General features: G+C 49.8%; 1 protein-coding gene across 2 annotated transcripts in view; it reads left to right on the plus strand.

Annotated features, from left to right (window-relative positions):
* The window catches only part of DHX9 (DExH-box helicase 9), a gene marked incomplete at its 5' end in the record, with an annotated part of 31,178 nt that extends 23,855 nt beyond the window's left edge, over positions 1-7,323 (plus strand). For both annotated transcript variants that reach the window (XM_084266476.1, XM_084266477.1), the window contains 6 exons: positions 37-198; positions 316-443; positions 1,534-1,763; positions 4,495-4,610; positions 5,918-6,118; positions 6,891-7,323. In XM_084266476.1, coding sequence (XP_084122602.1) covers positions 37-198; positions 316-443; positions 1,534-1,763; positions 4,495-4,610; positions 5,918-6,118; positions 6,891-7,137 — 1,084 coding nt within the window. In that variant the 3' untranslated portion in view covers positions 7,138-7,323. The remainder of the gene's footprint in view (positions 1-36; positions 199-315; positions 444-1,533; positions 1,764-4,494; positions 4,611-5,917; positions 6,119-6,890) is intronic.
* Between the last annotated feature and the right edge of the window lie 8,421 nt (positions 7,324-15,744).

Raw genomic sequence — 15,744 nt, forward strand, 5'->3', positions numbered from 1 at the left:
GTGAATAATCCCCATCCCTTTTGTGGTTTCTTTCAGTGTGGGGGATGCTGTTTGTACCATCTGTGCAGCCACCTGTTTCCCCGAACCGTTCATCAGTGAAGGCAAACGCCTGGGTTACGTGCACAGGAATTTTGCTGGGAGCAGGTTCTCCGATCACGTGGCTTTGCTCTCTGCCTTCCAAGCCTGGGATGATGTGAGGTGGGTTGTGTGATGAGAGGTCACGGGCAGACTAGGTGTGTTGGTGGATGCTGTGACGGCTGCACTGCTGTGCTTCTCCTCTCCTTCAGCACACTTCTTGCTCTCTTTATTTCTCAGGATGGGTGGTGAAGAAGCAGAGAAAAGATTCTGTGAACACAAAAGGCTCAGCATGGCGACTCTTAGGATGACTTGGGAAGCCAAAGTCCAGCTGAAAGACATACTCATTAATTTTGGCTTCCCTGAAGGTGATTCTGCTGGGACATAGTAACGTAATGATTGCATGTTTCATTGTGAGCTGAGGAGCAAACCCACCCGATAACCTGCCTTGAACACAGGAGCGCAGAGGCCTGGGGTTGTGCTTTACAGAACGGCCATAAAGCTGTTCCTCTTTCACAACTGCGTTCAGATGACACATTAGTGCTGTCTCCTCCTCTCATACAGGAGTTGTGATAGCTGTGGTGCAACAGGATGGGGCTGAGGTTAGGGCTGCAGGATTAGAAATCTATTGACAATCCCTGATTGTCTTTCTTCTTCACTTGTTGCATCTCCAAAACTTGCTGTGCTTCCCCCTCCTTTTCATTAGCCCTAGGCAGCCTGTGTGATCTGACAGCAGGCTGTGTGCCCTGTGTTGCGTTGGGTTTGTGCTGCAGGAGGGGTGTGCCCTAATTTGGCATATTCAGTCAACTTTCTAAGTGGGGAAAAAACAACAGCAAAAAGAAATACTCCTAAAGTTGGCGAGGTTCTGAGCTTGCCTAATGTTCCCAAGGAGCACGCTCAGTTAAATGCCATGACTGGCTGGATTCAGCAGATGTTCATCTCCCCCTCACTTTTCATAACTTTTTTTTTTTTTAAAAAAAGAATTCCTTTAATTTCTTTCTCCTCATGCTGCTAGGATCAGTGCTGCTGTTATCTTTATTTCTGGGCAGAGTGACCCGAAAACAAGCCACCAGAGACTCTGGGGAGGTTTGTAACAAATAAACTAACGAAAACATCCATTCCAATCTCCCCCAAAAGATCTGTCTCCAAAACAAATGACAGGAAACACTCTGCAGTGCAGCACATTCTGGACAAACCCCCTCTCTCCTTGTTTTTTAAGAGCTTGGGAGGGAAAAATATCTCTTTGCAGTTGTGTTTTTCAGCTTTTTGTTCTCTGTGAACAAACTGCGATTGAATGTAGAATTGAAGTGCTTTGAGTACAGAGGTCATTTGAGAGCAGATGCACATCCACCAGTTGATTGAATCAGAAAATGCATTGATCCAGGATCCTAAACAGCTCCACTGCACTGTCCTCCCTGACCCGTGGATGTGAGCCAGTCTTCTGTTCTCTGTCAACAGAGTGTTTGATGACTCAACCGTTTAACAACACTGGACCAGATAATAATCTGGACGTTGTCATCTCCCTGCTTGCTTTTGGGGTCTACCCCAATGTCTGCTACCACAAGGAGAAGAGGAAAATTCTTACCACGGAGGGGCACAACGCGCTTATCCACAAGTCCTCTGTCAACTGCCCTTTCAGCAGCCAGGACATCAAGTATCCATCCCCCTTCTTTGTCTTTGGAGAAAAGGTAAAGGCTCTGAGTTTACCCTTGATGGCGTGCTGCTGAGTGGCCTCAGGGGCTCTTCTGGGTAACAAAGAAGAAAAAAGATAGGCTGGATAGTGCTTAGCTTGTTCACAGGGGGGTTGGGTTGGGGGTTTGGGTAGGTTTGGGTTGATTCTGGGTTGGTTTGGGGTTTTGGGTTGGTCTGGGGTTTGTTAGTTTGGTTTTTTTGTGGAAAGCAAACCTTACACAGTCACAGTGTCCCCAGCCTCCACGGTGATGTAGAGTCAGCCAGTCCCCGTGGAAGCAGAGCCCTTAGCTGCAGAGCTGGCTCCTGAGAGTTCTGTGGGACAGCTGGGTTGTAGGGAAAGATCTAGTGATCTTCTTGAAGAGATTGCTCTGGGAGCTCTTCCCTTCTGATGAGGTGCCAGAGATTGGCTGCCCTCAGTGCTTCTGCTCTTGATGAATCCAGTGAGAGAACAGGGACGTGTGGAAAGGCAGGGGGATGCTCCCTGTCTGGCACGGAGGCAGTCTGTCATTTCCCACTTCCCAAGCATCTCGGAAACCCCCGAGCTGCCTTCCCCAGGGTCCCCATGACCTTTCTCTCTGCCCCATTAATGTTCTGTGCTCAGCACATAGGATACACTTACAGCTCAGCCCCTGTGTGCTCTCGTTGCGAAACGCTCCTGCTCCCCTGTCTCTCGGGGAGCAGATGAAGGCTGGGCCTCAGTGCCGGATGTGGCTGTGCGACCCTGCCAGGGCTGCTCACACACAGCGCTGGGGAGGCCCCGGAGCGCTCTGTCGCCTGTTCTGGAGTCCAGCTGAGTTCCTTCTGCCTGGGAAGTGCTGTAAAGGTGTTCTAGGTGACAAGCAGAACCCCCTTACAGTGTTAAAGCAGAGGGGGTGCTGCACGTGTCTTGGCTACACCCATTGGTTCACAACTACTGTATGTGTATGCTGAGTTTTACATCACAGAATCGTAGGGGTTGGAAGGGACCTCAAGAAATCATTGGGTCCAGCCCCCCAATACCCTCTGTCATATTTGCTGCCACACAACTTACCTGAGTGATGGCAGAGAAACCACTGAATCACAGAATCACACAATCACCAGGTTGGAAAAGACCTTTAAGATCATCAAGTCCAACCGTTCCTGTCCTGTGCTAACCCATATCCCTGAGCACCTCATCTACCCGTCTGTTAAACACACCTGGGGGAGTGACTCAACCCCTCCCTGGGCAGCCTGTTCCAGCGCCCCATAACCCTTTTGGGGAAGAACTTTTTCCTAATGTCTGATCTGACCCTGCCCTGGTGCAGCTTGAGCCCATTCCCCCTTGTCCTGTCACCTGGCTGAAGAGACCATCGCCCACCTCTCTGCACCCTCCTGTCAGGTCAGTGTAGGCAGTGATAAGGTCTCCCCTCAGCCTTCTCTTCTCCAGGCTGAACACCCCCAGCTCCCTCAGCCGCTCCTCGGAAGGTTTGCTCTCCAGCCCCTTCCCCAGCCTGGTTCCCCTTCTCTGGACTCACTCCAGGACCTCAATGTCCTTCTTGTGGTGAGGGGCCCAGAACTGAACCCAGCACTTGAGGTGTGGCCTCACCAATACTGAGTACAGGGGCACAATCACCTCCTCAAACCTACTGGCCACACCATTTTTGATACACTTGGTAATAAATGGAGTCTTGACTCCCGTGGGCGCTGGCCAGGGGCTTGGCTGGGTGCTCTGGAGCCCCACACACGCAGCTCAGAGCTGTGCTGAGGCTTCTCCTCTCCTGCCCCCTTTGTGATTGGCCTCCACCATCTCTGTACAGCAAGCTCCCCTGTAACTACCACAAGACTTTTGACCTTGAAAAGCCAAGCTTTATTAACCCAAAATACACAGGGGGGGCTGAGAATGACCAGGGCAGTGGCTAGTGAGCAGCTGAGGCAGCACCTGGGGGACACTGGGGCGAAGGAAGTATCTGTGTGCAGCTCTCCCCGCCCGCTGGCAGAAGGACTCTCTCTGAGGCTGGTCTGTCTGCTGCTGTGTTTGGCACTCTCTGACGTGCAAGTTCCCGTATTCTGCCTCAATTTCTAGTCTGGAAGCTTCTGGTAACTACCAGGCTGGAGCAGATCATCTCCCTGAGGACCAAGAAGGACACAGGTTGTGCTGGTGTGTGAAAGAATGGAGGAAGGGCAGAGGTCCCAAGTTCTGCTCCTCAGGTCCTCTGAAAGGCAGGGCAGAGCGTGTGGGGGCTGTGCTGGAACTCTGGCCCAGGCTAGACGGGTCATTCCTGCCTAAGGCCCCGCTTCTGGTGCAAGCTTAAGCTGTCGACAAAGTGGGCTGGTTGCACAGACACATAGCAATTTACAGATCTGCACGTGTAGGACCCTGCTCAGGAAGCAAGGGGGTTCTCCTCGCAGCCCCAGCCCCACGAAAGGCAGAGAGATATTTTGGCAACGCCTCGGTCATTCTCAGGTTGGCAGAGTGCAAGTTGGCTCTTGCAGAGCATCAGCTGTGTAACTTCAGGTTGTGGAGGAGTGAATGCTTTGGATGGCAGGTAGTCCTTGGTGGGCTGTTTCACCCACTGAGTCCCTGTCAACATCTGCCCAGTGTTGGGTTTTGTATGCACGTGTACTCTTGTCATCGCCTAATGCTTTACCTGGAACTTCTGTGGGTTCTTTTGGGGTTCTTTGTACAAAATTTGCTGGTGTTGGTGGCCAGAGGAAGGTGTAGGGGATCTGTTTCCCATTTCAAGAGTCGTATTCCTCTTCCTCCTGCAGATTCGAACACGTGCCATTTCTGCCAAAGCAATGACCTTGGTGAGCCCACTGCAGCTGCTTCTCTTTGCCTCCAAGAAAGTCCTCTCAAATGGGGAGATCATTCTGGTAGATGACTGGTACGGACCTGCTCGGTGCTTCTAATATTTGGGTCCACAAAATAACACGGGCTGAGGGGGGCGGCTGCGTAAACCTCTGTAGAACAGGAACCCCCAAGTGAGCCACGCGCTGTAGGTTAACTGCAGAGCCATCACCTTTGCTTCCTCTGGGGAAGGGAGGGGGTTATATCAGCAGCGCTGTTCCATGCAGATTATCTGCTTATGCTGACAACACAATACCAGCCAGTTTCCATAAAGCCAGCTGGTTCCTCCCCTTGAACTGGCAGATGGACAAGAGGTGCTATGTATTTTGGAGCTCCCCTTCGGAGGGAGGCCAAGGCAATCATAGAATCATTGAATGGTCTGGGTTGGAAGGGACCCCAAGGATCACAGAGTTCCAACCCCCTGCCACAGGCAGGGCCACCAACCTCCAGGCCTGGATCTACACAAGGTTGCCCAGGGCCCCAGCCAACCTGGCCTTGAACACCTCCAGGGATGGCGCACCCACCCCCTCTCTGGGCAGCCCCTTCCAGCCCCTCACCACTGTCTTTGGAAAGAACTTCACCCTAAGATCTCATCTCACCCTTCCCTCCTCCAGCTTCACTCCATTCCCCCTTATCCTGCAAGTCTCTGCCCTTTGAACAAGATGATTCCCCTCCTGTTTCTTTGCTCCCTTCAGGGACTGGAAGGCTGCAATGAGGTCCCTCTCTGCTCTGCCCTCCTGAGGCCCCAGCTGGAGTCCTCTGTTCAGAGCTGGGGCCCCCAATACAAGAAAGATGTGGAACTGTTGTAGAAACACAGCCTGAGGAGAGGAAGGGGAAGGATCTGTGGTTGCCTCTGGCAGCAAGGGTTTTATGGTCCTGATTAAATACCACCTGGAGGTCTCTCTTCCCCTGCCTGAGGGTAAAAAGGAGGTGTGAAGAGTTCCTTAAGATGAACTGATATTTTCGAGAGTGGCCTGGAGCTTTCAAAATCTCGACACCCCCCCCCCCCCCCTTTATAATCTTCATCTTTCCAGTTTGATGCTGGGGGTTTCATCACCTGAGACACCTCAAGAGCAAGTGTAATCAGAAAGGGAGGTCTGTTCTAGCAGTGTCAGATGTTAGGGGTCTTGAAGATTTGCCTCCTGCATTTCATGTCCCTTCAGTGACAAATTAGAGATTCTGAGGTGGGAACAGGGTTTGTGGCTCTGCGTGTGCAGCACCCAATGCAAAACCTCTCCACGAAACATCTGCCGCTGATAGGGTCTCTTCTAGAACTCGTATTACGGCTCGTACCCTTTTTTGTGCTCCAGGATCAAACATCTGATAGGCCCCTTTTTGCTCTAGGATCAAGCTGAGGATGCCCCACAACGTGGCTGCCTGCATCACCGCTCTGCGTGCCGCGATGGAGGCGCTCGTTGTGGAAGTGACCAAGGATCCCGACATCATTCGGCAGCTGGCACCGGCGGACGAGCGGATGCTGAACACCATCCGTCAGGTCTCCAGGCCATCGGCCGCGGGCATCAGGCTCATGGCTGCCCACATGAGGTGAGCTCGGCACCGAGAGTGGGAACAGTGGGTCGGGGTCTCGGCTCCTTCCCCACGCAGTGCCTGCGGGAGGAGGTGCCTGCCTTGTCCCGTGGGTGGGGACAGGAGCTTCCAGTTTCCAAGTCCGTAGTCTGGAAAGCGTGTGGAAAATCAGCACGTTGGAAGCTGCCATCACTTCTTCCAAACCACAGTGACTGTTAAAGAAAAGATAACCTGAGTTTATTTTGGGCAAACCTGTTTGTCTCTGGAAAAAACACATATTTGGCTGGGCTGGGCTTGCACCCCTTCATAGAACATGGAATCACCCAGGTTGGAGAAAACCTTTAAGATCATCAAGGCCAACCATTAGCCCTACACCACCCTAACCACTAAACCATCTCCCAAAGTGCCTCATCTGCCCATTTTTTAAATGCCCCCAGGGACAGCGACTCCACCCCCTCCCTGTGCAGCCTCTTCCAATGCTTCACCGCTCTGTCCGTGATGAAACTTTTCCCAGTATCCAATCTGACCCTCCCCTGGGCGCACGCGGAGCCCTGGTTGCCCCTTGTTTCCATGTCCAGCTTCCGAAGCACGGCACAGCACGCAGCTCCCAGCTGTTCCTTGCTGAAAATGGAAGGGGGCAAAAGCACAACTGCAATTCAAACATGGAGTTCTGCTAACAGAAAATAGGGGCACCTGAACCGGGTACCGTGGCAGCTGAGGATCCACGTAGTAATTAAAAACGCCAGAATCCGTAACATTGCATCAAGTGTATTATGTTTCCCTCTGCCAGGTATGGTGATGGTCCTCGTCCCCCCAAAATGGCTCGTTACGACAACGGCAGCGGCTTCCAAGGCTGGGGAGGTTACCCGCACGGCCCTGGCTACGGAGGCAGAGGCTGCGGCAGCTACAGGTATTCCGGGAGGCGCTCCCGAGGAAGAGGGTACCAAGGCAGCCCGGGCGGACGCTATCGAGGAGGGGGCTATCAAGGATGGGGCTACGGAGGAGGCTGCGGGGATCCGGGGTGGGGCAGCTGGTAGTTATGAAAGCTCCACTTCACCACAAGTGAGTTTCTCTCCCCAATCCTTTCCCTGCCATTCCGGTTCCTTCGTGTGAGTCTCTTTGCTGTTGTGGCTCCTTAGTGCCACTACAGCTCTGTAATATATCGTGTCCTTAGGGGGTTACTGCGAGTTGTATGATTTTATTCTTAATAAAGAGTTTGTTTTTAAAGACTTTACACGCTACATGTTTAATTTTCTATTTGGATTTAGATTTCCAAGCTGTATGTTAGTTTTGGCTGGAGGAGGCATAAGCATTCTGAGGAAGCCTTCCCAGTGTCTGAGAACATTCCCTGCCAAACAGATTCCAAATTGCCGACCTTGGACTCGGTGGGGATTTCTCTTTGTTGGCCAATAAACGGTGCAACTTGGCCTTTCCGCAGCGCGCTTCTGTCTGTGCCGGGCAGCGCTCGGTTCCTTTGCAGCCAGCCTCCACCACAGCAGCCACCGATCTCGCTGCTTATCCAGGCAAGGCCGGAATTCCACAGGGTGGCTGGGAAGCTGTGCATGTATTGAAACTTCAGTGGCATTTCTGCATATGCTAAGGCCAAAAAATCCCATACCCAGTTCTCACATCCAGCATTTTTACAGTATTAATGATTTGGAGAGAGTTCAAAGGGACCACAAAGTATCCAAGGCCAAAAATAGGTCCAAAGAAAAGGCTTCAGCCTGGTTAGCTTATTCAAGAGAAGGCTGGGAACTTAATCTTGAGAGGAAAGTGTTTATATAACAGAAGTCTTAAAAGACAGCATTAGTTGTCTTTCTAAGAAAAAAAAAAATCTCTGCTCCTAGCACACTGTGCTCAGCAGTGCTGGATGTATCCCATGGGAAGACAACTTCCTTCACTGAGGGAGACCTCAGTGAAATTCTGTGACATTAAATACGCTGTGCAGGTCGTTCACCCATCGGTTTTCACAGGAGTTTCATGGATCGTCAGGATCCATGTCATCACAGAGAGCCAGAGCAGGTATCTCAACAAGTATGCCAACAGGAGGTGTAATTGCATCTTCTGGACTGGTGGTGAAATGCTCTGGTTTCGTCTCGCAGACCCCAAGCCAGTGGTTTGCTTTCATCATTGTTTCCTCCTAAAGGTCCGTCGCAGGACAGGCACCCTCTGCCTATGGACTATCTGTCTCCTGCTTGTGCACTAACCAGGGGGTACCTTGCTATTTTAAGGCTGGTACAAAGGTGAGTTTTGCCATTTGATGGCTTTGGTACTGCAAATACCAGCGAGGTTGCTTGTTCCATGGCATCCCTGGTGTAATCTCTCTTCAAACTGGAGACTTTGAATTCCCCAAGCTCCAAGCAGTGTGGAAAATCAGGAAGGAATGGTGTACAGCTACAGAAACCATAACGTGCTTGATCATAGAATCACAGAATCACAGACTGGTCTGGGTTGGAAGGGACACCAGGGATCACACAGTTCCAACCCCCTGACACAGGCAGGGCCACCAACCTCCAGGCCTGGATCTACACAAGGTTGCCCAGGGCCCCAGCTGACCTGGCCTTGAACACCCCCAAGGATGGGACACCCACCCCCTCTCTGGGCAGCCCCTTCCAGCCCCTCACCACTGTCTCTGGAAAGAACTTCCCCCTAAGATCTCATCTAACCCTTCGCTGCTTCAGTTTCAGTCCATCCCCCTTGTCCTGCTCCAGCCAGTCCTGGACACAGTCCATCCCTTTTCTCCTTCTCTATGTTGCTGTGTTTCACCTACCAAGTTTTCATTGCTCAAGACATTCAGCTGAACAAGATGGGCTGTTATCCTTACAGCTCATCAAGGTTTCTCTTTCCATGACACCCCCATTAAAACCATTCTGTGATCCCTCAGGACAAACCCATCCGTGTCTTACCAAAGAACTCTGAATTTAGCTGTTGTCCATGATACTATAGTGACCCAGCACTGACTAGTCCCTGCATGCCCCAAATTTATGGCAAAGGAATAATTAATGGCATGATAATGACTTAGAAATAAGTATGAAATGTTTGGGGTTTTTTTTCCAGTGCTGGTGCCCTTCCAGCCCCACAGGATAGCAGGAGACAATCCTTACTGGGAGCGACTGCAAGCTACCTCTTTGTTTGTGCCCCCAGGTCTGGTCCTCACCCCTTCACAGGTCAGCTTCCCTAAACCAGGAATTCGAGAGAAGCCTCCACAACCATCCCACCTCATTCACTGCAGGATGAACAATCGCTTCATTAAGCTCACTTCTGTTTGTCCTCTGGAACCTGAACCAGTTGGCAATCCTGAGCACAGGATGTGAGGAGGATAACACACTGGGAGAACATCTGCCATCCCAGCTGTGACCTGGAAGGAAACGTGGCCGTGAGTACTTGGGTTTGGTATGAGAACAACGCTAACCGGCTGCCGCACGCTGCGGGGGGCTGGTGAAGTGCTGTGTCACCTGCTTGTGCAGCATTACACTCGTTTGTTCTTCTCTGCCCAGGGGGCCAGACGTGGCCAAACGGAGACCTGGCCATGCGGCTTCCAGTGGCTGGGCAGCTGTTGCTCCTCCTGAAAGAGGGGAGCTGCTAAAGCTGTGGGCACCTGTACTTGCCCCCACTCGAGCAGGAGATGAGCTGAATACAAGGAAAAGCTTTCAAGCCTCATTTCTTCTGCACGTTAACAAGCTGGGGAAGTTGGATGCAGCTCGGCTCCTCTGGGACTTACAGCCTCAGATCCAGGGAGGGCAGGGATGGCTGGGAGACACAAGCTGGCGGGGGGATGGAGCAGGGAAGAGCTTCAAATATTTTCTCAATTTAGGGCAAGCTGAAAAGAACTCCTAGTGATTACAGAGCCATAGAATGGTCAGGGTTGGAAGGCACCTTAAAGATCCTCAAGTCCCACCCCCGTGCCATGGGCAGGGACACCTCTCACCAGATCAGGTTGCTCAAGGCCCCATCCAACCCGGCCTTGAGCACCTCCAGGGAGGGGGCAGCCATCGCCTAGGCACCCTGTGCCAGGGCCTCACCACCCACACAGTGAAGAATTTCTTCTTAATAGCCAATCTAAATCTACCCCCTTCCAATTTAAAACCATTCCCCCTTGTCCTGTCACTCCAGGCCCTCCCCAGCTTTTTAGTAGCCCTTTCAGGTACTGGAAGACCACTGTAAGATCTACCCAGAGCCTTCTCTTCTCCCTGCTGAACAAGCCCAACTCTCTCAGCCTGTCTTCATAGAAGAGGTGCTCCAGCCCCCTAATCATCTTCATGACCTCCTCTGGACCCGTTCCAACAGTTCCATGTCCTCCTTATGTCGGGGACTCCAGAACTGGACACAGCACTCCAGGTGAGTTCTCACAAGAGTGGGTTAAAGGGGCAGAATCAACTCCCTGGACCTGCTGGCCACGCTCCTTTTATCTGGAAGCTCACCAGGCTTTCAGGTGCTGTGTGGGGCATTCCATGTGTATGTGTATAAATGAGCTGGGAGGGAGCACCCTGGGGGGGTGCCCATAGAGCAACACTCATTCAGTCTGATTTGCTTGTCGTGCAGCCTGCTTTGTTGTAAGAAGGAATGTGGGGGTTCAGCCAAATGAAAGAGAAGCTGGGTAAGTCGGTGGGTTAGTAGAGCCCCCAAACAAGGGTAAAAACCAAAAGAAAAGATAGCTGGTGGTGTCTGGTGAAGGAGTAACGTTCCAGAAGGCAGCCTTCCCACTAGTGCATGTCTCCAGGGACACGTCTTCTTTTAAGTATAGGAAAATGGGGGAGTGACCAAAACTATCTAAAATTTCAGATATTGTTGGAGAGCTTTGGGAGCTGCACTGAAGCGTTGATGAAAATGGCATGCGAGGTATGTATTGCTATATAAAGATGTTTATGTTCTGGAGCTGGTTTGTTTTCTTAACCTTTGAAGTTAAATAGATCAGGTGGCAAAAACTCAGTTGCCACAAGCCAGTGGCTGGTTGGGGGTGTGAAATGTGTTTTGAGAATGACTCGAGCCATAAAGCAGACCAAGAAAAACTACATTCTAGGGTAAAGAAAACACCAGCCAGTCACAACGAGGTGCTGCTGTGAAGAGCATCACAGAGTCACAGGATCACAGGGTTGGAAAAGACCTTTAAGATCATCGAGTCCAACTGTTCCTGCCCTGTGCTAAACCATATCCCTGAGCACCTCATCTACCCGCCTGTTAAACACACCCAGGGGTGGTAACTCAGCCCCCTCCCTGGGCAGCCTGTGCCAGGCCCTGACAACTCTTTCAGTGAAGAAACTGATCTGAACCTGAATTCTATGATTTAAAAATCAGGAAAGAAAGAACTTTTGAGAAACATGTTCTGGTATCTGAATCTCTGCTGGCAATTCAATGTTAATTAAAACACAACAGCCTTTATTGGAACTTTTGTGAGAACACAGGAGCAGGAAGGACTGCTGTGACCATCCTATAATGGTGAGACCTACCCTCTGTACCCTCTCCTGGTGCTTGCTGTAAACTCACCTCATCACAAAACATTGACAATTCATTGTGTAATAAATCAACACACTAAATCTCAATTTTAAATTCTTTCTTTCTTTGAAGACAACCAGAGGGTATAGCTGGAGGCAAGTTAGTGTATCAAGACTAGCTTGTCAGACAGATCTGGCAGTTGATCTACTCAGATAAATGATTTTAATGTAATTAAATCCCCTGATGTAATAGTTTTCCTGAGCTCTGAAACAGAAGAAATGAACAAAAGCAGTTGAAGGAATCACAGGTTCCCTATTCTCTAAAGATCTGACAAGCACAAGAACAGCACACCCAGTCCTAGAATTCCCTATCCCTTTGCAATCACTGCATTTCTCTGAGCCCTTGGCTTTGGCCTTCTGGCATTTCCACAGACTGAGTGCCAGGGATGAAAATGTGTGTACTGTGTTGGGCTACACTGCTTACAGCCTTGAAAGCCATGTTTGAAACCCTGCCTAGTGAGTTCTTGCTTTAATACACATCCAAACCTCCTCCTTAGGAAGCTTGCTATCGGTACTTCAACATGCAAAAAGAGGAGACGTTTGGCAGGAAGCTGTCTATTTATATGGCCTTTTAGACATTCTTCCATTGTTTATGGTGTCCACTGATGAGTTTAAAATTGTCGTTTCTTCTCCTACTCCCAAATATTCTTAATTTTTATCTTGGCTTTGATAATCCATAAGTAGTAGTATGAGCACTTGCACAGCATTCTGTGTGCTTCAAACCGGGAAGATAAATTCTCTTATCACTCAAAAAAGTATGGATACAGAAGAAAAAGGAAATTCAGTTGCTCCCAGTGGTTCCCAAGGTTCCAACGCTGCCCTATGGGTCAGGATTAATTCTTAGTCCCTGCAAAATTAAGATGTCCTCCAGTCTTGTGATACCTACAGAGGACAGAACAATGGTGGAATGGTCTTGCACAGCTATATCCTTCCCCATCCCTCTCGTGACTGCGAGATCGTAAGACTGAACACTCCCAGGAAATGCAACATGCCCTCTTCTTCATCTGAGGATTTGGCCGGCCACAAGCTCTAGCCTCTGCTGATGGCACCCTCTTTCCCACAAGCCCCAGGCTTCTGGGTCTTCAGAGAATCTTGTGTTGACCCAGAGAAAAGAGAAAGGTAGAACAGCAGAGCACTGGTCCTTCTCCCAGCTCTTTGCAGCAGGAGTTGTGGGGGCTCTTCAGAAGCTGGTTAGACCCATAGCTACCTGCTATTTATTTATTTATTACTAACAGGAGCTTTAGCAATTTTACAGGAGAGAGGAGACATAAATCCTGACAGTCTTTGGAGTCAGAGAAAGAAAAAGATGAAGCAATATTAAGTCAGTAACAGTACCGTGTTATCCCGCTGACACGGACCATCTTCTGGCTCCCTACTCCTCAAATGGAGGTAAAGACATCCTGGACAAGTTCAGTCTCAGTAGATGTGACAGACCATGGAGGAGGACAAGTTGGACTTCGTTTTGCCCAAGAGCACTGAGTGGGTATAGTGATGTGTTAATGAATAAGGGTTAGATGCTTTACAGTCCTGGAGGAATGAGGAATGTTTAAATGTTCTGCCAAGGAACAGGAAGAAAGTCAGTGTCCTGGTTTGATGCTGGTAGGAAGGTGAAACTGCTCGACCTCTTCTCTGCTTAAACACAATCAATGTTCCTCACGTTGTCCTGAATGAAGCTGGTAGCACTGTCACACGCAGCTGTTTCACCCTTGGCTTTCCCACTGTTTGTCATTTTGCAAAACTGTTTGTTTGTTTTCCTTCCCCCTAACACCGCAGGCACTCTGTGCCTTGCTCCACTTAGTGTTGTGGAGGTTTTCTGCTCATTTTCAGCCAAGCAGGATTTAGATCAAACAAAAATGTAAGGGAATACTGCAGTGTGCAATGCCTGTCAGAGTCACTGCGTGTTTTACACGGTGACACGCTGCTGTTCCTGAGGGCTAGATCAAAGGGATCTAGTTTGGTAGGGGAATGGGCTTGATGTGAAGAACAAGCTCTCAGTGTTCTTGCAGATGTCTACCTAACGACAGCTGAGTTACAAACCTCTGAAAAGCATAGTTCATCTGTGCTTTGTAGCTTTGTAGAGACTTTGTAGAGCTTAATAGCTGTATTTTCAGAAGGTTCTGTTCATTCCAAGTATTTTTTTTTTGCTACAGGGGCTGAACAGATTTTTTCCCTGAATTGTTTCTTTTGTCTATTTAGTCATCAGTGGCAGGAAGGCTTTGAGTGTGGAGACTGTCTTTTCTGTCCTCTCAACTGGTCATTGCCTGGCCATCAACAGACATGCTGGCAATGCAGGGGAGAAGGTAGTGAGCTGGGTTGGGGGTACCAAGACAAGAGTTGGGGCAGGCTGAGAGGTGGCCAAGAACAGGCATGGGTATCTGTCCCAAAGGCAGCTCTGTAGGTCAGACTCTTATGCTCCAAGTCATGCGTTGGGGACACAGCTCCACCTCGACTGAGCTCTGTGTGGAAGCAGGGACAAGTTGCTGAGGTGCTTTAGGGGGAGGAACAACCAGTTAGGGGAGATCAGCAAATCCCCATATGCCAAATCCCAACCTGCTGGTGTCGCCATCCTCCAGCTGTGACTCTTCTGGTGTAACAAGAAGTCAATCCGCAGCTGGGTCATGGAGACAAACTATTTATGGCTCTCAATGGCCATGTTGTATGAGGAAAAGAAGGGTTTTACGAGTGATAAAACAGCAACATGATTTGCTATTAATAAAATAGTGATCATGGCAAGGCTGATTGCAGCCTGTGCTATAAAAAACCAAGTGGTAACCATAAATGATAGTTAAGAATTAACCAGGAGGAAAATTTCAGACCTCTTGGCACTGGGAAAAAGAAGTTACCCAGCTTTTGGTTGAAAACAATCTTGGGAATCATGCTGGACATCCAGGAAGGAGATTTGTTAGTGGTCGCACAGGTCAACACCCTTCATGGTGAGATTCCCGTGACCACCCCCAGCGCACACTACTCCCTGGGATGGCATTTTATCAGGCTTGGAAAACAGTTCCACTGGGAAAGCTTTACAGTTAGTGTAAACAGCCCCAGCTCACACATCTGAGGGATTTGCATAGCTATGCAAGTCGGTGAAGAACAGAGCTCAGACCTTATCCAAATGGATCCGGGTAAACAAGTCCCAGTCTTCACAGAGAGCACTGTGTCAGCATGTCAGAAACATAAATATCACTGGAATTTTTAGGGGGCAGAGCATCCAACAGTGGACTTTGCAGTGCAAGGACAAAGGTGGCACTGAGCCTGAGGCCACGCTCAGTGAATGTAGTGTCTCTGTGCTGTAGATGTAATACTGCAGAGCTACATTTAATCAGTTCCTCTGGCATGCTTTCATCTATGCAGTGCACGGCTGCTGCACTGATTGAATGCTAGAAGGGAAGGAGAATATCTCATCTCCAAGAAGCCCATTAGATATTTCTTAGAATCACAGAACTGTAGGGGTTGGAAGGGAGCTCCAGAGCTCATCGAGTCCAACCCCCTGCCAAAGCAGGGTCCCTAGGACAGGTTGCACAGGGAGACGTCCAGGCGAGGCTGGAATATCTCCAGAGAAGGAGACTCCACAACCCCTGGGCAGCCTGTCCCAGGGCTCCATCACCCATCCTCATGTGTTCCTTTCCCAGTGCCCTCATGGGCAGGCTTTGGTTCATGGTGGTGCTGGGCAGGCGCGTGAAGGACTCAGGGAGGGGAAGGCTGGCTTGGGTCCTTCTGATACTGCCACAGTCTAACGTATGCTGCAAGATGTGGTTGCTTAAAATCAGCACAGGACTACACCGCAGAATAAAAAGAGAGAATAAAGATAAAACACAAAATTTGCATCTGCTAGGAATCAAAGATGATGAAATTATTTCACATGCAGCACTGGACAGTCATTAACCAAAATGTCTTTTCTGTTAAAAGGATGGGCTGGGTTTGCACCCACCAATGGCAGATGAAAAGCTGCACAGTCCTTTCATGTTTTATTTTGGTTTCAGCATATTTCTTCCCAACATTACAACCTTAAAGAGAGAGAAAAAGAGGATACATCCCAAACCCACTTCAGAAAAGAGATATAACAATCAGCTGACGTCTTTTATTTCTCCTGGGTTTGCAGAAACCTGGAAGAAGCAGATTCCCTCTCTGATTGGGGTCAGAGATACTCTTTTC

The sequence above is a fragment of the Gallinula chloropus genome (genome assembly GCF_964237585.1).
Source record: "Gallinula chloropus genome assembly, chromosome: 6".
NCBI classification, from domain to species: domain Eukaryota; kingdom Metazoa; phylum Chordata; class Aves; order Gruiformes; family Rallidae; genus Gallinula; species Gallinula chloropus.